This window comes from Anguilla rostrata, chromosome 17 (genome assembly GCF_018555375.3).
Source record: "Anguilla rostrata isolate EN2019 chromosome 17, ASM1855537v3, whole genome shotgun sequence".
In the NCBI taxonomy this organism is placed as follows: domain Eukaryota; kingdom Metazoa; phylum Chordata; class Actinopteri; order Anguilliformes; family Anguillidae; genus Anguilla; species Anguilla rostrata.
Genome location: NC_057949.1, coordinates 12,928,355 through 12,950,274, shown reverse-complemented (window position 1 = coordinate 12,950,274; position 21,920 = coordinate 12,928,355). Strand labels below are relative to the sequence as shown.

General features: G+C 45.1%; 1 protein-coding gene across 1 annotated transcript in view; it reads left to right on the top strand.

Moving 5' to 3' along the window:
* The window catches only part of ttyh3a (tweety family member 3a), a 71,096-nt gene that overhangs the window by 6,771 nt on the left and 42,405 nt on the right, over positions 1-21,920 (top strand). Inside the window, exon 2 of the mRNA XM_064316343.1 lies at positions 16,125-16,294. Within this exon, the coding sequence (XP_064172413.1) occupies positions 16,125-16,294 (170 nt within the window). The remainder of the gene's footprint in view (positions 1-16,124; positions 16,295-21,920) is intronic.

Genomic DNA, 21,920 nt, shown 5'->3' with positions numbered 1-21,920 from the left:
GACTGATAAAAGTAATTTTACCCCCATTGTGTGTGCTTGTCAGCTCAAATGTCTTGGTACAATAGGGTGCTTAAGGTCTTTATTTTCTTTTGGTTTGCGGGGGTAGGGGGGAGGGGGGTATTGAGGGTTGTTGTGAAATGTTTGCTCTTAGCCCAGAGGAATGCTGTTTGTCAGGAGTATCATGGTTCTTAAGGGATGTAGACTTCACTTTTTTGGAGATTTTAATTAAGTCATTAATTAAGACCTCAATATGCCAGCCAAAGGAGGCCATAGCTGTGAATTTCCCTAATCATGGAGTCTGCATATTCAGCCAGAGCTGTTATCAGTTGTGTGAGACACAGGCATCACAAGTTCATCCATAGATGAGAGCTGGCTTCTCGCTTGCCACAGACTCTATCCTGGAATATCTTGAACCTATGTTTGAATATTTTGAAACAAATGGTAACTTAAAGCAAGCTAATATTTTCTAGTTGAGAGAGGAAAAAAAAAAGATTTAAAGTTTTAAGTCGAGACGGGTGGCGTAATCTGCTGGGCAGGCAACTTTCAGCCACACGGGCAGGGGTTCAAATCCCACCGCGGTGCCTTCTCAGCTTTCCACCTCTCTGAATAAAGCAACAAAATATGAAAGGGGGATAGTTTCCTAAAAAGAAAAAATATTTAAATTATTCTCTCAGCTTTCATTTATCCAGAGCAACTTTACAGGTTTGTAGCTTTACAGGTTTGTTCCACCGACAGCAAAGACATGAATAGGATATGGAATTCCATGCAAAAGATATTGTTGGATAGCCGTGTAGTATGATATAGCTACCTTTGCCCCGTTCTCCACTCTCAGCCCAGGGGTATGTGCAAGGTCATGGGCAAGGCTTGCTCTCGTGACCTCGCCGAGCCGTGAAACATCTTGCAGAAAGCCCTGGAGGCGAGCTCCTTTCACAACCTCCCGAGTCAGCAGCTAAAAACATAGCCCCCGCGGCGCGAAACCAAATGCCCCGGCTGCGTTCCTCCTCATCAGTATTCCTGAAGGACGGCCCGAGAGCCTTCATCCCCGCTATTTATCTTCATGTCAGACGGAAGATGTGAACGAAAGCGGATGTCTTTTTATTATTTTTTTTTCAACGGTCCGTTCACACTGAAACTCGTTTCAAACCACGTTTGAGGAGAAAGGGATATCAAAGTATTTCAAATGTGCATCGCTAATAAGAATCAGACTCCCAGAGCGCAGATGATGTAATCCCTAACTGCTTGAAGAAAGCTTTTTTATGCTATGTATAGTGGGCCAAACAGAGCGGTGACTGAGTACTGCAATTACACAAGGGAATGGACTGTCACTATTAAATTCCAGTTTATATTTATATCAAAGAAAGAAAGTTATTTCAGATGTGTTTAATGTTTACAATTTGTTTTGACTGTTACAATTTAGGCTTAAGAATTTAGAGTTTGGAAGCATTTGCAGCCTCAAAAAGTAACAGAGTGCATTGTAAAAGCACTAATTTGGCCTGACTCAGATGTTTCTAGAAGGTTTTCACACTTTTGTCACTTTTAGGTTACTGCTGTGGGAAATTTTTATTTATTTATTTATTTCCAACTGTTCAAAATCGTGTAGCGTTTATCTGTCTGCACATTTTGCTCACAGCCCTGCTGTCACGTTAAACATTTTTCTCACTTCAAAGTGCAAGACAAACGTGAGAATCACATCGAGCTGGTCTCACCCAGAATGATTCAGGCATTTTGAATAAGATTATCGTTAAGTGACCACCTTGCTGCCGTTTCGCAACCTTTCGCAACTGTGCGCTGAAGGGAGCCATCAGTCACACATTGGAAGGAGGCCAGGGTTTCAGTCTGTATAGGGTTTCAGTAGAAAATGCAAGCGTTCACTCAGGGGAGTACCGACGCACGTGCTGCAGATCCTTTCGGTTGAAGGGAACGCTGATTGTCTCTTCCTGAAAGACAAAGTCCAATCAGGGGGAAAATAGGGCATCACACGGTTCCTTTCAACACCTAGAAGACGTTAATCGCTCATTGAGCGGAGGAAACGATCGTTTTAGTAGATGCCAAGTGCTGATGTACTTTCAGTCTTTTCACTTTCGGTCTGAATGTAAAGGACTTTTATCCAGGGCAAACTGTGTTATGGCATAATTAGGAACTCGTTAAGAAAGTGGACTCAGCTGGCAAGCATGTTCTGTTATCATTTAGGCCTAGTACAGACTATTTGCTTTTTTAACTCAGTCCAGTCAAGCAGATTATTTGTGGTAGTAGTAGGAGGAGAGGGAAGAGTAATACTGGTAGTTTACATTTGATGTTCAGAGAAACGTTCCTTAAGCATATTTAATCTACACTGCATGGCCAAATGTATGTGGACACCTGACATCCAACATCTCTCCAAAATTATGGGCATTCATATGGAGTTGGTCCACCCTATGTTGCTATAAAACCTCTGCTTTTCTGGGAAGGCTTTATGCTTGATGTTGGAGCATTGCTGCAGGAATTTGCTTCTGTTCAGCCTGTTGCTTCTGGTTGGGCAGTGATTGGGCGATTAGGCCTGGCTCCCCTTTGCAACTCTGCGATGCCCGGGGGGGGTTGTTGTGTCATACGACATCACTGCAGTTCGGCTGGTCTTCTACTGCCTGACTCCTGACTGACTGCTGCCTCAGACCTTATAGCAGTCATTTTAGCCTCAGAATGCTGAGGCCTTGCACGCTCTGTAGTTCTTGGTTTCTGCTGTTATTTTCTTTCTTCCTGTTTCGGTGTTACTGTACCTCGCCTGTTCTGCTGGGGTTTTCTCGCAGCGGTGTTCACACGGCGCTCCTGTTCGCCTCAGATTCAGAGTCTTTGCGAGAGCCCTGTGGCAGATCCTGTTGTGGAAGAGCACAGCGCAGAAATTCGGTTGGTTGGAAAAAAAGGGGGAAAAAAGCCTTAAAGTTTGAAAGATGCCTGGTACAGTGTTAGTGGTAGGGGGGGGTTATTCCTGTAGCATTTGTAGTCTTTGACAGTGGCAGACATGTTTACTTGCGTTGAAGAGGTTAAAAGGGGCAGGGCCTTGGTGATGTGGGATTGGTCTGCCAAAGGAGGGGGCAGGGAGGGCATCCCGCTCTCTACACTAGTGCCAGTCTGCCAGAGCAGATTCCAGTCCGTGGCTGGAATTAATTGGTAACGTCAGCACATTAAGAGAAGGATTTGCACTAATTCTCTGTCCAAAACTCACCCCAATGCACTTTTTTGCCGAAATGTATTTCCTGCCTCTCTCGAACGACAAATAAAAAAATTATTTCCATCATTTGACAGCCAGGAGCTTCACATAAGGATGGTTTATTTAGCAGTCTTAAAATGCTCTTAAAGGTCCCACACACTTCCCTGTGCATTTATTTAGAAAGAGCTTTGTGTCTGTCCTGCTCTATAAAGGGGAACTCTCTGTAAATATAATTGGGTGGATTGAGAGATATCCTTACTCTTTGATGACCTGAGCAATATGCAGCCTGTCTCCCAAGATGGTTAAGTTCAGCAAAGATTAGTCTCTGAAACAAAAATGGGGTGAACAAAAATTCAACAAGCGCAGGCTAGCAGAGGAGACGGTCGAGTGTTAAACTCGCTCGTCTGCCCTGCAGGGGAGGGGCAAATCCGGCGTTATGGAGGTTTCGACGGTGACCCAGCTCAGTGGGTGAAGTTTGGGGTCCGTCAGTGTTGATGGGTGACCTGGAGAACCCGGTCGTGGTTTGTTTGGGCGCCGGTGGAAGGGAGGGCACGAGAGCAGACGCCGCAGCGGGGGGGTCTGGCCTTGGAGGGTCAGCGCGCCGTGGAATCTGGCCAAAGCCAACTCACAAGCTGCCTGTGGTCTGGTGCATTATGGGAGAGCAGGCTTATATGAACTGCTCAGGGCATATGCCGGCTAGTGGGTGTCAGATGGGTGTTTGGAAGCTACAGCACAGATCCGTATCAGATAAGTAGTCTGCAACCCTGGTCCTAGAGTTGCTGGGTCTGCTGGTTTTCATTTTGATTTGACCCCTTAGTCAATGAAATAAAGGGGCTCTTTTCACTGTTAAGTCTCCTCACCGGGTTTCTGGAGTCTGAATTGGTTGCCACTTTAAATGTGAGATCAAAAACCAACAGACAGTGTGGTTTACAGGACCATAGATTGCAGATCTCTGCTGATACTAAACGCCCTATTCTCAACATCAGAATCTCTGTCTCCCATTAAAACAGAAATGTTCAAATTTGTCATTGAGATGCATATAGGCCTATTCAGAAAATTAATTTAGGGGGATAACAAAGTAAAATATTGTGGTATTGGACTTTAAGGTATCGCTGTGAAAATCCTGGTTCCATCCGGAACCTTCTGTAGTTAAGAAGCAGAGAGGACGGAAGTAATGCAAGACCATCGTGCATGTCTACAGAATTGTTGCTCACAACATACTCCCAGTTTGCACAGGATCCATAGCATCATGGGGTTCTAGAATAAAAAGAAAAAAAAACTATTGTTGCTGTGATGTGGTCTTGATATGCAGACCTGTTATGGCCTAATTAAAAAGGATGTAGCCTATTCAATGAGTGTGATTTATTTGCACTTGAACACATTGACATCATGCCCTCATCGTTCCAGTATTCTGTGGAAGATGTTAGGTGGACACACACAAATGCACAAATAAAACATTATTGTGGGTCATCATCGTGGCAGATAGTCTCATCTTGATTATACAGTAGTTCCGCTAGGAACAAAGGTCAATTAGCAATGCAAACTTTCCAGCTATGGAAAGTACAGTTAAGTATATTACATGGATCGGTGGAATGGCAATTGCGTTGTTTTCGGAGACGGGTGAAGAAGCAGTGTAATTTTGAGTTACCCAGACCGCAAATTATGTGGACAGTGGAAAAAGACAGACCTTCAACCATCCCTGCAAATTGCTTTGGAATAATTAGCTTGTCTTTATAAAACAATTTGGGTAATTAGCTTGTTGCGGTGCCATTTTCTCACACTCTCCTTTGAGAAGCTGTCAAGGTGCCATTTAATAGGTTGCTGGCTAGCTGGACTTGGCTTCTGTCTAATTTGCAGACCGGCACGTACGCACTTGCAAAAGCAATAACAGAGACGGTAGAAGTCACAATAACCTAAGAATGGATTATTTCTTAAAATGAAGCCGGGTTTTGGATTAAAAAAACTGGTAGCACTAGTCCTTGGGGCTTTGAGCACTGTTCTTTTCTCAAAATGCTATTGACTGAAAGGAGAGAAATCGAATCGGTAAGCAGGCAAGAAGGGCAAGTAATCAGTAGGGTTTGTAGAGAGGAGTGAGATGGGTGAGTCTCAAGGGCATACTGTTCTACTACTCTTTCTGAATTTCATGCCAACTTCTTCTCTTAATTATTTAATGAGCCCACTCATTTAGAAATGGATATTTAGCCACATTTCTTCATAAGTTCATGAATGACAGCTGAATATCGTTCCTGTGTCCAAACAAGAAGCATATCATTGAAGTCTAATCTACACTTAAACCAGCAGAAGTAGGCTATATTAAGTTAGCCGGTGTAATTGGTGACTTGGGCACCTGCATACACATTGGGCCTGCAGGTATGGATTTTCCCACCCCAGTTTTTGCAGAGTTGTCCCAACGCTTCAGTCACATTGCTCTCGTGTGTATTTAAGTATTTAACATCCTCGTTCCCCAGGGAAAAAAATCAATCTGTTTAACTGCGGAGCAACTGAGGTTGGTACACGGACCTCGGAAAATTGATGGTCGAGGTGCAGAAGCGCCTTGATTTATGAGTTATTGTAACAGAAAGAATCACAAGGCACGCTGTCTAGGGGTTGCCTCTGGAGAGAGATCACATTCCAATGAATCTTGAAGATGAAATGAATGGGTCTCTGAGGGTCCACTGGCAGCTTTTCTGAATATAAACCTCCTCCTTCAACCGGGTTTTGGGTCCACCAGCATTGAGACTGATAAAAATGAGTTTTATCAAAATACATCCTATTTAGACCTAGATGATAAGCCGGAACCTTTTTCAGCATCCAGATTCAGCCTTATGGTGAAATGCAATGTGTCCCTCCGGGTCTGCTGAAAAGACACAATCTTCTGTAAGGTGGTCATTAATCTACTCACTGCACAAGATTTTACTAAGTGGAAGGTAAATGTGTCCTTAACTTCCATCTTGAATGCGTGGTTGCACTAAGTAATTGAGCCTTTGCCGAGTCCTGAATGCTCATGCTATGCTTTATGCTTTTCATATTATTTTCCTGGTGCCTCAAAAATAGCAGCTTGTAGGTCTGTTTGCTGAACTGTAGCTGGCACTATTCGTGATACCAACTGTAAAATGAAAGGGCTAACTTTAGAGAAGCCTTTCATTCAGTCACCTTCAGGAACTTCCTTGACGTGGATGCGATGTGGTGATACAGCTGACGGCTTTCTGTCAAGTAGTAGGCTTCTCAAGGCTTTGTCTGACCCCCTCCTCACCCAGAGAAAAATGGTTGTTGTAGCCATTTGCTGTTGTACGTTTTATATTGTTTTATTTAATTTGACTTTAGCTGCTGTTATCGCAGCAGTAATTGCTGCAGTAATCGCAGCATCTGTGAAAATACTCATTTGCTTAGTAAACGCCTTTTTATTTGGGGGTCCAAATAAAATTCTGGTCCAAATCCCTTGGCAGGAAAAGGAAAAACCAGAGAGATGATGGTTAACGCTAGCCTGTGCTGTCAGCCTGTTTGCCCAGTGCGAAACAGCACTATGGGGAACCATACTCGTTATGTAGCCTACTTGGAGTGTCTGTTTTTCTTCATAGCGCGCTGCAGTTCTTTTAATGGCAGGATTACTGTTAGCATGTGTATGTGCGTGTGTGACTGAGTATCTGTTTAAATGTTGCTTCTTAATAGTTTGTAATATGTTTTTGTAGGGGAAATAACTTGTACTTGTTGGAAGGACTTTCATGTGAAATTGAGGGTTTTCATAACGGATAGCGTCAGAGCTGAAACCTGAAATGGTCATTTGGGGCTGGCCTGTCTGAGTTATGGTTTGGATCCGTCGAAAGCGTTCGACCGCTTTCAGTACTCTGCTTTCCGCCGGGAAGATTTCCAGCGGTGCAGCCACGGCCGCGGCTCAGGGGCCGACCTCCGCGGTCGCCTTGTTTGCTTTCGCGCGCGCGCGTGCGGTCTGACTTTCCCACGGGCGGCGAATCTCCCGCTAGCCCGTCTCAGGCCGTCTGAGGTCACCGCTAATGAAACGAATAAATAAACGGAGGAAATGAAAATATGTCGGCTCTGACATGCAAGGCCTGTCCGCCCCCTCGCCCCCGCCCCCCAGTTCCGGGCCTTTTCCGCCCGGGGATCGATGACCCAGATGTGTTCAGTCATACTTGCGCATCCCCCTTTCGGCCTTGCTCGGATTTTTTTATGCAGTTGACCTCCCCATAAAGACGGGGGCCATTGACCCATTTCCCAGGAAAGATGGAGCTCTTTGAGAATCGATGATGGCAAATTGCAGTTCCGTGGAAGCGAAACCGAACGTCTCGTGGCTGTATGTCAGGGCAAGTGCGAAGAGGCGAACAATAAAAATAAATAATGCCGGCCTCACTGAGCATGACAGAGAGCCTGCTTATTCAGAACTGAGAATCTACTTTGTCTTTGAAATGGACTTGAAGAGATTGAAAGCTGACCTTAGCAGAAGGGGAAATGTCTAGTTGGACGTTGGCCAGTTTTCCACATTCCCCAGTGTGGTCTAAGTTTATAGTCGTTTGAAGGCAACAGCCATTGTGTGGCTTTTAAGATTGATGTCTGGATGAGAACAGAGTCACAGCCCTGTATGGCAATCGCATATTCAGCATCATTTGGATTGGTTTTTATTTATTTAGTGCCATTCATGATCAGGAATGCAGACCGAGCGGAATGACAGTCCAGCTGTGGTATTCTGGCTGTGCAGTCCCTCGCCAACTGTGGGAAGTTATTTTCCCAAATTAGTCTGCGCTCAAGGAACCAACGCTTATTGAGGGCTTCGGTTTATGTAAAATATTGGGGTGAGGGAGAGTTGAATCATAATTTCTATAACAGACATACAGTGAACTCCATGTTCACTGTATTCCAGCGAATGTTTGGGACAGAAACTGATGAGACGCCCTTACTAACTATGATCAGCATTCATTCTCTACTTTGTAGCCATTTCTGAAACCACATGTTAACCTCAAGAACCTGAAGTAATATTCCCCCTGAAGCAATGATATGTTAGCATGTGTAGCAGGTATAGTATTGATCCATACTGAAATGATAATGTATGTAGAGTAAGCTTCTGCCCCATGTCTCTTCTGACTATTACCCTCTGACCCCTTCCTTGGTGCCTTCCACTCTTCCTTCAGCGATGTCTCTCCCCAACCAACCTTGAACAAGATGTGGAAATGGAGTTGCATGTGAGGGCCAATAAGAATTGAAGAGTGCCACAAAATCATCTGGCCTTCTAGGACTTCTTTGGTGATTGGTTGTGTGGTGTTCAGTAGCTGGTGATATTGCTTTTGCACCTCTGTAAAATGCTATGTGGCTGACGTTTTACTTGCTGCGCAAAGACCTCGAAATGAAGTGAATGTGTGTGAATGTCCTACAAAATGACCTGGATTAGCAGTTAAAGAAAATGTAACCTTGTTGCATATAGTCTCTTGTGGGACAGCGTCTCTGTATCCCTGAGCAAGGTACTTGACCTGATTTGAAATTTCCAGCCTCATACATTCGTCATAAGATGTAAAGTCGCCCTGGATAAGTGTCAGCTAAGCAAATGATAATAATAACAGTAATGAAGAGGATAATGCTATTGATAAAGATTTTTCAAGACTGTTTCATACTTGATCTCTTTTTTTCAAGCTGACAATTTCTGTTTGTCAGCGGCTCGTGGCCTTCTCTACTGAAACACTAATAACATTAAGTCTAATCTAATCAAGCCTCATGAAAGAGACTCTTTCTTTAATTTAAATTGAAGTCCACCATAACCTGGGTTTAAAGACAATGAACTAGTTTTGACAGAGCTTGTCATTTGACTACACAAATGCTGTGCCACTACAAAGCCATGATTACGACATGTACAATGGTTACTACCAGCACAATGCTTAACATTGCAAAATCTATTATCTGTGTTCAAAAAGAGGCCGTACATCCAACAAAGGCAGCTTTTGGAACAAAGCGTACAGATTCGGTTAGTATTTCGGCCTGGAAATTTTCCAGCCCGTAAGCTGGAACGAACTTGCGCGTTTCAACATTCCCAGTGCATCGTCGGTGCATTCCCCTGCATTTTCAATCAGCCTTTTTTTCTCACATTCATTCCCTGCAGCTCAAAATATGGATTTTTGTTCTTTGACTGTCTCTAACAGACAAATAGTTAATCAAAGGGACCAAGCAGTCTTCACTGGACGTTTGAAACAGTTAAACGATTGTGTGTGTTCCCTGCGAGATATGTGAAAAATATATCTATCTCCCTCACTTGCTAGCAGGCTGTTTCCTATTTCCCGCAGGGGAGGTTATTTTTGGAAACGTTTTTTTCCTCTTTTCCTTTGGGACAAGTTTTCCCTCTCCTTGCCTGTGGCAGTCCGAGGGCAAAGCCGGTAGGTTTCTGCCTGGTTCCCTAGCCAAGCATTTCATTTAGTCAAAACAATTACGGCTGCTTCCATGTTTGTTGAAAACGAAGTTAACCACAAGCTACTGTGGTGCATCAATCGAATTAGGACATAATACGTGCTACATTTTCAGCCTAATACATCAGATAAATGGCTTACTCAGTCAGAAGGCGCATATGCAGCTCAATGGGAAAAAAAGGCACATCTCGTTTTATAGGTTTGATTTTGCTAGCCGCACAGGAAAAAACGATGAAATGCGAAAACGAGACTAAGTTTAAAAACCAAACGCTGTGACTGGGCTCACATTTTTTCGCTCTTCGGAAAGGCGAAGTTGACACGCCTCTGAGTTCTTGAAGTGGCCTTAGCTTTCAACAAGTGGTGGAAAGAGGAGGCCCATTAAGATAGTCTTCTAGTGATTGCGTTTGTGTTTACACAATCGGCTCCCAGGACTTCTCCTGCTGAAAAAAAAGCCCGCTTGGGCTAGCCTTTCGTCAACAGTATCTCTGGGGAGACAGGGAGGGAAAATTGTGTTAGCGGTGTCTGGATTTAAATCTCTTTATTGACACGCATGCACACATACAAAACCCAGATTTTCCCAGGAATTAAAGCATTTGGGGGAGGGGCTTTGTTCTGTGTGTCCTATATTTTAAATGGCCTCTGTTGTAATAAATAACAGCTTGAACGGTCCCAGCGTTCGGATTACTGTGGTGAACATTACACAAGTGCATGCTGCACCAGACGCGAAGCGAGAGGCCTCCTATGTTTGTAGATGTCATGAAAACCCAGTTTTTGGAGCTTTGAGAACAGCTTCACTCGACTGAAGCTCAACGAACCTGAATCACTTTAGAGTCCGGGTTTCACTGCGGTGGAGATGCTTGCGGCAAACGGCCGCGGTTTCTCTGTCTGCGTTTTTCCACAGACCGCCGCTAACCCTTACGACCTACATACGCGCACCGGGGTCTCCAGAGGCTAGCGTGGCCCGGCAGATATCCGCATTTCCGCGACCCGGCTCGCCGACCGGCAAAGCCTCTCTGTCCATTACCTCCCGAACGGTGCTCACAGATTATGTAATGCCGCCGCTGATGACGTCCAACCTAGCGAGACCTTTGTGGCATCGCAGTCGGGCCTGGCCCAGATGGCATGGCGCTGGTTCCCTTGGCCTCGCTCCTTCTTATCCCTGTACTGCCTGGTTTTCTCCTGACCTGGCTAATGCTCCTGCCCTTTAGTAACCGAATACAGCAGTTGCCATCCGCGGTGGGAAAGCAGTAGGAAGCTCTTTTTGACTTTGGCTTGACGCTGTTGACATGGCAGCGGTTCCCACGGTAGCCAGTAAAGGCTTGACGTGTTGACACCGCAGCGATTCCCGGTTTTTCCGCGGAAGACCGATTTTCCCGACATTCTCTTGTCTGCGCCTGTCCAACATTGATCGATTTGACACTAATGTATGTGAAAGTTTCATTCATTCATTCATTTATTTATTTATGTCATTTTTCAGATGGTTGCGGCCTGACTTTGAGCCAGCAGTCAGGGCGCCCTGCCTTGCAGGTCTGGAGGGAGCCGTTTTGCTTTGGAAACGGGCTTATTAAAAGGGCACTGCGTGGATGGATGCTGGCAGCTTTCCTGGCTATAGACCCCATTTTAGCTGCTCCGTTGCACACCGTCAAATTTTTGTTCTACTACTTCTTTGTTTTTTGTTTTGTTTTGTTTTTTGCTGGTATTTTTCTGAGCTGCTTCGTTGGAGCGCCACAGCCCCACGCCGCTTCGGTTCGGCTGTGGCTTCCTGGCATCGCCGCTTCCGTTGCCCTCCGCCCAAATAAGCGCCAGATTTGCGCGTTAGTTCGCGTCCTGAAAAAAATCTCCTCCTTTCTGATTTCCTGTTATTGCATATTTGTCACGCTGAATGGTTTCAGTTCTTTAGACAAAATGTAATATTAGACAAAGGGAAACCGAGTAAACGCAAAACACATTTTTTAACACGTTTCATTTAGACTGTGCATAGTGTGCTTGTAGATACTTTGTGGTGACTACTTCACTCTGATGGTAAGGTTCAATATGAGTAAGGTTTAGATTCAACAGGGCTGACTGCAAGACTGCTAAGCCTGCCTGTGTTCAGTCAGCTGAATCTAATGAATTAAATTTGTTTAATTGGTTGAGTAAATAAGGGAGCGATTACTTTTTCACATGGGTGATATGGGTGTTTCATAACTTCTTTCATTAAATTTTAATTATTTTTTAAATAATTATTTAAAAAATGTGTTCGTGTTTACCAGGCTTTGAAGCCAATCAGTGTGACAAATATGCAATAATAGAGGAAGTCAAGAAGGTGCATACTTTATCAGGGTATTGTAGCAGAACAGAGAGACCTGAATCAATAGCCCATCTAGCCTTGTGTTCCCTGCTTTAATTACATTATCTTTTTTTCTTCATATTATGTTTATTACCTTACTTTACTCAGATGTCAGATTGATATTTAAAATGTTATTTTGAAGCGGGACTCAGTCAAAACAGTGACGGTACATCAGAAAAGAATACAGACAGAAAAAAATATAAAATGTATAAAATGTGCATATTATCAATGGAAGTCTCTAAACGCAAGAGCAGTGGCTCCACACACCAGCGTTTTGTCCTTCTTACTTCATGAGCCCAGATCGGCTTGCTTCAGCTGGTCTGGACTGCAGGTTCAGAGGCTAACCACACAGGGCTGGGGCAGCAGCTTTGGGGAGTGCTTATTGCTTTCAAAGATGCCTTAAATAATTAGATTTTGGCTGAAGCCGAACGTGTCCTCACCCAACAGGGATCACAAGAACCTTGTCAGGCATTTATGGGCGAATATTACGAGGAGTCTTGCACTTTCTTTTGTCACCGATGTAAAGAAATCAGCGACAAAGGGTGCCCAGTCTAGGAAATGGTATAATGTAAAAAAACAAAAAAACAAAACACAAGACCAGGTCAAAACCTAGTAGGCTATATGGCTGGACCGGCCGACCAATGGTGTGACTTCATAACTTGGCTGACCAATGGTGTAACTTCATCACTCACTCAGTCAGTCACAGGCATTCGCGTTTGTAGGGCTGGCCCCACTGTTGCGGTCCAGCCAAAAACGTTAAAAAAAATGTGCTGTAAATGTTCATGCAGTCTTCATTCTGTAACCAAATTATTTCATTCTGTCTCTGAAAAAAAATGTCAGGCGTTCATTTAGCTTTCAGACAGCCTTTTCCAGTGGACCTTGGCTTAATTTAAGTGGTGTTCACCCTCTCTAAACTCTGTGGTATACCACTGAGCCAATCGCGCAGGCCTAGCCTCAAATCTGTGTCTCAAGGTCCCAGTCTGGGCTCATGGTCAGCACTTTTATCATCTGGGCCGTTGAAAAGAACGAAAAGATTTTCAACATCATTTCAATGGCATTTTATATTGCAGAAGCGCATGGCCAAGCCAGATAAAAATTGAAATTATGATGACACACACCTAAAGGTATTTTGAGATTGATTAGCAAAAGGACCGCCTTAGTGTTCTGGGATGTATCTTGTGCGATTCATTTCACATTGCTTTGATTAGATATTGTGCAGGTTCATGTGCACAAAAATAGAAGCTCGCTACTTCTCATAATTATTCAGTTGCAGGAAATCTTTAGTTGCCTTGCATCATTAAAAGAGTAAGCTAAGTAGATTACAAGACTGTGATGTTGTATATTTGTTTTCCATTCTACCAAGCTGTAATTCAGCTGCAATTCTGTACTGCAGTTTTTCCAGAGGGGATAATGGAAGAACCCACACAAACTGACTCCTCATTTATTTATTTAAATCACTAGTCTATTAATATACTATAATACATTATATGATAAATAAATATGATTATTATTGATACATGGATGTATCAGTTGCTGTACAAAAGTCACAAATCGACTGAGGATTCTCGCAGGCTTTGTTTTTTGTCCATCTACCTGCTGTCAGAAGCGCCGTTGTTTAAATTCGTCTGCGAGCAAGATTGCTACTTGAAAACCGGGCCTTGTTCGCCATTTGCTAACAGGAACTGCACTTCGGAAGTCGTTTGGCGGTTTTCGTTTATTTATTTACTGCGCTCTTCAGATAAGAATGCGGAGAGATTCCGGACTGCTGTGGAAGAAAGAAAAAAAACCTGATAATGAATGCCTCGACATGAAATTACAGATGGAAATTACAGACAAAACCGTCTGGTCTTATTCCGCTGTATCTCCTGTGTGTGTCAGCAAAAAAAAAAAAAAAAAAGTGACTTGAAACTGAGAATTTCTCATTTTCATGTCTCTTCCCATTTAAGTGAAATGAAAGCAAGTTACAGTGCCATTTCTTAACTTTGGTAGATTGTTACAAATTGAAAACTTAATGCCCAGTGACACATTTCCAGATGTGAATACCAGATTTTAGGTTAGATCAGTTCAATTTTCGGAAATGGCGCTGCTTTCTCTGCTGTGCACATAGACACGTTAAAAATGTTTAAAAAATAAATAAATAAAAACTGCATGTCTTTTTGCAATGGATTCAGTTCCTGCTTTTGGACCGTGGTAAAGACTCCCGTGGCCCTTTTGTCCTGATCAGCTGAAAGATTCCCTTGCGGTCCCACGGGAAGGTGGAGACAGACAGGTTTGGCGCACCTTGAAAGGAAGACGGCGGGAGTCTCGTCGGTTTCCGGAAGATTCCGAACGTTCGCTTAGGAACATGAGCTTACGAGGTCTGCAGGGGCTGCTGTGCCTCACAGCAAGATTGTGATCTTCGTAGTCCTATCACGCAGCCCCCATTTCATTAGTGACGGCCCCGGGATAAAGAAAAAGACGGGCCCTTTTTGGATTGGAAGGACAGGACAATTTAGAGAGCTGTGTTTCCTGTAAATACGGGTGCAGCTCCGTATCTCTCTAGGGTCAAAGGACTGATTCTTGGAATTGGCTTGATAATCATTAACTTGAATGGCTGTTTTAAATAAGAGGCTTCTCCGCTGCCAAATTGTTCTCTTTTTCATAATCAAAGTACATCCTTTACTTCAGGCTCCACAAAAGTACTGTTGGCCGGTGGCCATGTGACGCACTGGCTGGAAATTGAACCATTAGAGCAAGTTGCCATGGTAGGGCACTGCTGTTGAAGCAGGACAACCACTCTAAATTGCTTCAGATGGCTAATTAATATATCTTAAATACCCTTTTCACACATGCAGCCTTGTCCTGAATTGTTCTGGAACTTTACCATTTAAGGGTCATGTGAATGTGAGATCTGGCCGTTCGTGTTCTGGAAAAGTTGCTCTGGAAATTTTCTGGCTCAAGACTCGGTAGCATTTACTGCTTTTCTGGTGTTGTGTTAGTCTGAACAAAGCCAGAACATTAATGGGCAAAAACACGAAACTTGACTTGTTCCTTTAAGATAGGCTAGGCGTCAAGCTACATTGTTTCCTACTACTGCAACTAATGGTAAACAGACAATGTACACACAATAAATGAATGATTCCTTACCAGCTAGCTGCACAGTACACACAGTCTCCTTCACATCATACAGTTCAGCTAACACTTGGATTCCTTACTGCACAAGATGTTACGTGAACATTACAACGTGGCAGGATCTTGGTGGTTTCTTTCATTGGCAAGCTAGTTAACATTAGCCAGATTCAGAATCATACCCCGTGGGGACTTCCATCTCATCATTAGCTCTTTTTGACAGCCACTGCTTCTTCAATCATACAGCTGAATAACAGCAGTTTGGCTGATTAGCAGGATTTTCTAGCATTTGATGGATGTTTGAACATGGATGCACTTGTACAGACTGTCTAGAAGATGTCTAGAGACTGAGGCTTGACTGTGAAAGGACTGCACAATAGGGAAGACATTTTGTTGCCTAGTTGCTTGAGTGAAGATAGAAGTTGACAGACAAGAAAGCCTATATCAACCAGGCAGAGAACCTGCTTCACAAAATGAAAGTCCTGGTTGTTGTCTGTGGTTGACCATGCTTCCTGTTAGACTGTGTTCTGCAACGCATTAGTGAGCTATCTTTTCATGAGTGTAAGGAACAGTCTGTTCCTGACACTCATTGCTTGCGTACTGTATGTACTGTATCCTGAATATTTTACCCCTCAATTAAAGATATGGCTTGTCTTTCACCATGTCACTCCCTGTGTGGTTTTAATGGTGTTAGAGCTCTTTCTGCAATTTGTCTTGACTCATCACACTTTCTGAAGTCACATCTTTTTAAAAAAAATGTTCTTTTATTTATTTGGTTTAAAAAAAGTTAAAAATTTTGGTTTGCCAGATAATTGCAACCGTAAAAACTAAAGTGTAGTTATCTCAATGAAGTTGATATATGGTTAAGATACAGGCAGCAGCCTTATTACATACTACTTACTGACAGACTGACTTAAGGTTTTCAGATGAAAAACAGAGAGACCATATTGGTGAATGGGCATAGACCACTCATTCATTCGGTGTGAATAGCCTAGCAAGGGCCTACGTGCACATGATAATAAATATTAGCGGCCGCAACACGTTTGTCACCCGGCGGTCACGGCGCACAATGTCATTTCCTGTCCCGCCTTCTCTCTTCCAGTCGGTGCTGCTGCTTGGAGGCGTGGCCCTGGCCTGCCTGGCCCTGGACCTCCTCTTCCTGCTGATCTACTCCTTCTGGCTGTGCTGCCGCCGCAAGAAGACCGAGGACCAGCCCAACGCCGACTGCTGCTGCACGGCCTGGTGCGTCATCATCGCCACGCTGGTCTGCAGGTAGGCCCGGAGACCCCGCCCACCCTCACCTGATTCACTCTGCACCTCCATGCATACAGATGTAATGGAACAGAACACTACGTTTTGCCCATAAAAGGGAATTTCTGATGCACATAAGGTTTCATGACATGTCATCAAAAAATTAATGTATTGTGATGTTAACCACATTTAAAAAAAACAACGAAACATGCACGCTGGGATAGGCTCCAGCACCCCCCGCGACCCTGCTCAGGATAAGCGAGTGTAGATAATGGATGTATGGATGCGTCCCAGCACTTTTCATTACCGGCCATTACCAACATTAATAGCGTACAATAGGAAATTACATTGAACGCATCAAAGTTTCATCATTACGTTCCAGCATAAAGTTTGACGAGTAATATCAAGTATGAGCTGTCAGATCTTAGTGTTAACCAGCCGTCTGCTTTCGAGTGAAAGATAATGTTCAGCTTGTTTCCGTTCGAGGCATCCTATACCATCGTCCAACGGGCGAGACGGTGTTGTCAGTCCTGTGGGGGTGTGAGTGGGGTTGTGGGTAATTCTGCGAGCCAGGCTAAAATGTGGTATTCTAACAGCGATGGCGACGCTCTCCCCACACAGGGCCGGGGGGGGGGGGTGGGGGGGAGAGATAATTGGCACGGTCTTTCCTGCTGGAACCCCGCAGGTGCTATGTCATTAAACCAGCTCTCACGGGGTGCTGCGAGCGGGGGAGGCCGGTACCGCTGATCTTTATATCACAGGCGGGGGGAAACCACGGCGATATCAATCAAAGCCTCTACCAGGGAAGCCTGGGTGTTGAAGGGCACTTATAAGCTCAGAGACCTCGCGCGCGGCCGGCTGTCGGTCACCGCGGCGATGCGGGCGCTCCGCTAGGGCTAACCGTTTCCTCGGCTCCAAAAGAGGGAGCGCTGTCACCGGTCTCCCCTGCAAGATTTGGTGGGGGTAAGGAGAGGGGGAGGCTGGGAATTACGAATAACGGTCTGAGTCGAGGGCGGGTTGAAACCGGCGTTTATTGGCGGCAGGCCTCTCCTGGCGGACACAGGCGGAACCTCGGGCCGTTAGCGAGTGCCTCTGGGTTTTACAGACCGCAACGCGACCGGTCGTTAGAGGCGGTCAGCCGTGCTCGTGGTGCCACCTCATCTCTCAAAAACAATTTTGACAAACGACTCCGGGCGGCCAGTGTGATTGTGTTGCTGAAATACTTCACACTTTAGCTCGAAAGACTGGTTAGTAGACATTTTTCTTCCTTCCTCGTGGGAAAATAAACAGGGGCATTCTCGTCCTCTATTCCTGCCGGTTGTGCTTGATTTTTAGTTTTAGTTTGCCCCCCCCGTAAGTAGGGTTTTATTTGCTATCCCTTGGCCCACAGATTACTGCGCTCATGGTTTAGCGTACATGAAAATGTAATTCTACCGTGGGAAGGTTTGCTGCTTTTTAATTCGTGGAGGTAGGGCGTTGCGTCACCTAAAATATGCCGCAGCCCTGCTACGAATTTAGCGTTGCAAGATGGAGGTATTTTTAGCAGTAATCCCCCCTCCGTCCTTAATTAGAACCGCTGAACGGGTGCCGCATCGATCGACAGTTTTAACTCCACCTCGAGCGGTCGGCCATGAAAATAAGACCGGTACGTCGAAGCCAGAACTGCGGAGGGGCTTACAGCGTAAGGTGTGCTTCTGCAGAGTGTAATGCTGTCATTCAGATATTTATATGCGAGCCTTGCATAGAAATGAATCAAAATGGCCTTCTCTGCAGAATGTTTTGTATTCAGTACGTAGGCCTCTGTGTGCCACCTTCTCAAAGAGGAAAAATCCAGCATCAGATAAAGATATTTAAATGCATCCGTATTTACATACATACATATGTATGCACAAATACACACACACACACAGCCAGCACAGTAAGTAAACTAAAGTGACACTGTCAGCTTTAATTTAAGGGTGCTTACATCCATATCCAGTGATCCATCTAGGAATTACAGCCCTTTCTGATACATTAGACTTGTACATCCTCTAAATTCCTCTACGCCAGCTTATCGATATTAATGTCATTTGATGCAGACACTTGGCAAATCTCCTCTGAAATCCGTTCGACCCTGTGAGAAATGTCAATAAGAATATGCTGTATTTCATCTTCTAAAGAGAGTAACTCTTGCACCACTTCCGTGTAAGCCTACATTACGTTGGTTTGAACGAGGTGGCAGACATGTCCAGTCAAACCCTCAGAAACTAGGACGATTAGCCAATGGCAAGTCAGATCCACCTAGCCGCACTGCAAGAGGGTGCCTTAACAAGGACATTTTAGTTTGCTATAAATTACTGTTCGCTTGACAAGGGAAGTTTTCTTACTCTATTGGGAAATCTTGAAATGAGTCAAGCTGTCTCATCTCATTGCCAATATTTTGTCTTGTTTAGCACAGAAGCAATAGAAGTAAGAATTTAAGTCTAAATATAAGACCAAAATACTTGGTGACGTGGACCTATTTTTTTGTTTCCGCAGTGCACCTTTAGCTAAACTCTTCTCAGTATCGTGGCTGTCATGCCAAAAGTCTGGCTGCGATGTAGCCTATACAGTTTCTATTGTGCATATGGCAGTTATGGAACGAATCATGTAACAAAGGGTATCAAAGTAATCATGTGTACTCAATAATCTGACTATTGGCATAAACTGATTACTCCTACTCCCAGCAATCAGGGTATTGGTGGGCACGCAAACATAGCCACTGCTTAGGTTATAAATCTCATTCCAGTCAGCTTATCTACGTTGGAAACCCTATTTGACTGCGAAAGCAGGCTTGCCTGTTTTTGTTTCCTGGGCCTTTCTAACAATAACAATTTTCTCGCCCTGTCCTGACAGAAAAAAAAAACCTGCTATCACACTCACACGGACACTGGGAACACGTGTTTTATGTTCTGTTTTAGCACAAGGCATGAGGCTCCCAGCGCTACGGTTTATGAATTACGAACGCAGCTTGCCTTGCCTGTTTGTTAATATACTATTTTCCAGCACCGCGGTGGCCTGGTGTGCGCTGATGTAATTTTTAATTGCCTTTTCCAATCGAGAACGTACAGATTTGTGGCGACGGCGGTGGCGGTCCAACCGCAAGAGCCATCTGTCTTGGGACATTGTTCCCGTTACGGTAGTGTTATATCGTAGTAAGATGGCGGGGAAGGGCGTCCGCCTGTTGAGGGAGGATGATTTTATAGGCTACCCAATGCTAGCGATGGCGAAAGCCATTCCGGTCTTCACGGTCACAGTGGTGCGCACGCACGGTCCATTATTCACACCGCGACCGGGCGGAAACCGGCCCTCTCTGGATCCCGCCGCTCGCGTTCGTCTCGCTGGCGTCTTGCTTCGCGTTCGCCACACGCTCCGACACACAGCAGCGACCGCGGTTTACTTACGGCGGTTAGCCGTGACCTGCGCTTCTCGTTAGCCTGGAGGCGGGCGCCGTAGCCGGACGCAGGTGTACGGAATCGCAGGTGCGCCGGGGGCTAGCGATCAGCGGCGGAGTGCACCCGTGCCACGGACGCCGGGGCCTTGTAAACGGGTCGCAGCGATGGGAGCATTTACGGCGCCGGATTCGCCTCTTGCCTCGTAAAAGTCACTATGTCCCGCGCAGTCGCTCACCACACTGCTTCTCGGGTCGAACGGACGCAAACCACGTACGCGTTTCCCAGGAATGTGACGCTGGAATGAAGGTCTATAATATAAGGAGCGGCCATGCTGAGAGTGTTCTGCTTGCGCTGCCTGATGAGTGACATGCAGTGTATTACCACATACTGCTGCCATTTTAACTCGGATCCTTAAGTCCTTCAAGCAGTCTTTTGCCAAGACCTGGCCAAGACTGGTCGTGCTGAAAAGCAGCTGTTCTCAAAACTCGGTCCTGGGAATCCTTGCGTATGCTGGTCTTTATTACAGCCGATCTCTTGCTCAAGTAAGGTTGTTGAGTCAAGCCGTAGTAATGAAGACGGCACTATTGAAAGTCGCAAGTGACCTCAGACTGAGTGCGGATGCTGATGATGTGTCACAAGCATCATCCAACCAACATGAACAATGTGCAGCAAATCGGTTTTATTACTTAAGCAAGCAGCATATTTTAGTTTTCCATTTTTTTTACGTATCTGCTGAAAAATAACTCATTTTGGCTTTGAAAAATTGCTTGTTGGAGCATCTGAGTTTACAACAGAAATCGTAATTGTAAAAATATATATATAATATAATTTGTAGTTCAGTAAAATGTGAGAAACTGATTGAGGGCCTGAATACTTTTGCAAGGCACTGTATACACAGAGTCTTACGCTGGGTGTTTGTGTGGCTGCACATAGTGACGCCTCAGGGCAGGATGCCTAATCGCGCGTCAGTCCCGTTTTCCCAGAGTCCTCGACTCGCCCTCTTTCGTTGGCCTGAGTCAGCTTCGGCGCGAGGTGTGCGCTTCGCCTCGAACTGATACCTCCTCCGCTACGGAGCGCGTGACAAACGACGGGTTCGCCCCCTCCGGCGAGTCCCCCTCTGGGCGTCCGCTCGCGGGGAGCAGCGAATCACAGCGGCCATCGAGGCCCCGCTCGTCTCCGCGAGCAGCCGGTTGAACTTTTCCGGAACGACGTTAACTGCACTGATCCGAATGATGGCGGTCACGCCCTCACGGCTCGGGGGTTCCCGAGGGAGCCGTGAGAGAGCCGGCACCTGCTGTCGCCGTTTCTAGCGTTCGTTCGTTTCGGGGATTTTTTTACTTATTCGTCTTTTTTTGTGAATCCATTGGCGTCAAGAGTCAAAGAAGTCAAAGATTTAGGGAAATTTCCCTCTTGTGGTCCCTCCTTTAAAGGGGGCTAGCACCCCATTGTTCCCCAAGGGGGAGCTGGAACAGTTTGTGTGGCGCAAAGAGCAGCAGCTACAATTAGCGCAAGTGCTCAGAAGTGGGAAGGTTAGCCGTTTTGTTTGGGTTTAATGGCCTGCGCGGGGAATGCGTATTAGCATACATAAAGCCCCGGTGGCTAAGCTCTCTCAACGCTGCACGGTTGCCACTGTTAAAATACGTCAGTCGCAAGACTATGAATTTGCGTTTGACGAGGTCAAAGATCGGTGTCTTTTTTTTTTTTGTGTGTGTCTTTCTTATTCCGTTCTGCTGTTCAGTGTTGTGAAGCAGTGCTGGGGGGAAAAAAAATAACTATGTAATGCAACTAGACTGCTATAAAACACTTTGGTTTCACTTGTAAGTAGCAGTATATTTGCATAACTGCAGCTTGTTGTGTTGTTTATGGTACACTGTGAATGTCTGAGGTTGGTGTGATTTACATAGTAACTTCGGTGCGAGTACTGAATGCTTTCATGGCCAAAACTTTTATAATTCAGCAATGACAGGAAAGGAACGAAATGGCATGCATAAAATAAGAGATATTTATTATTACAGACAGCGCTTGCAGGAATATTTTTTTGTCCCCCTGTTGCGGAGATAATGTTTTCTCTCATCTTGCCGGAGGTTTTCTGAAGTATCTGTCAGACTGCCTGCCGGCTAACTCTGTTTTGATTATCCGTTCCCTCCGAACCCCCCCCACCCTCACCCCCCACCCCTTCAGCTCCGCAAGCAAGCATTTAATCTTTTCATGTCCTGTCTTCTTTTTCTTTGTGC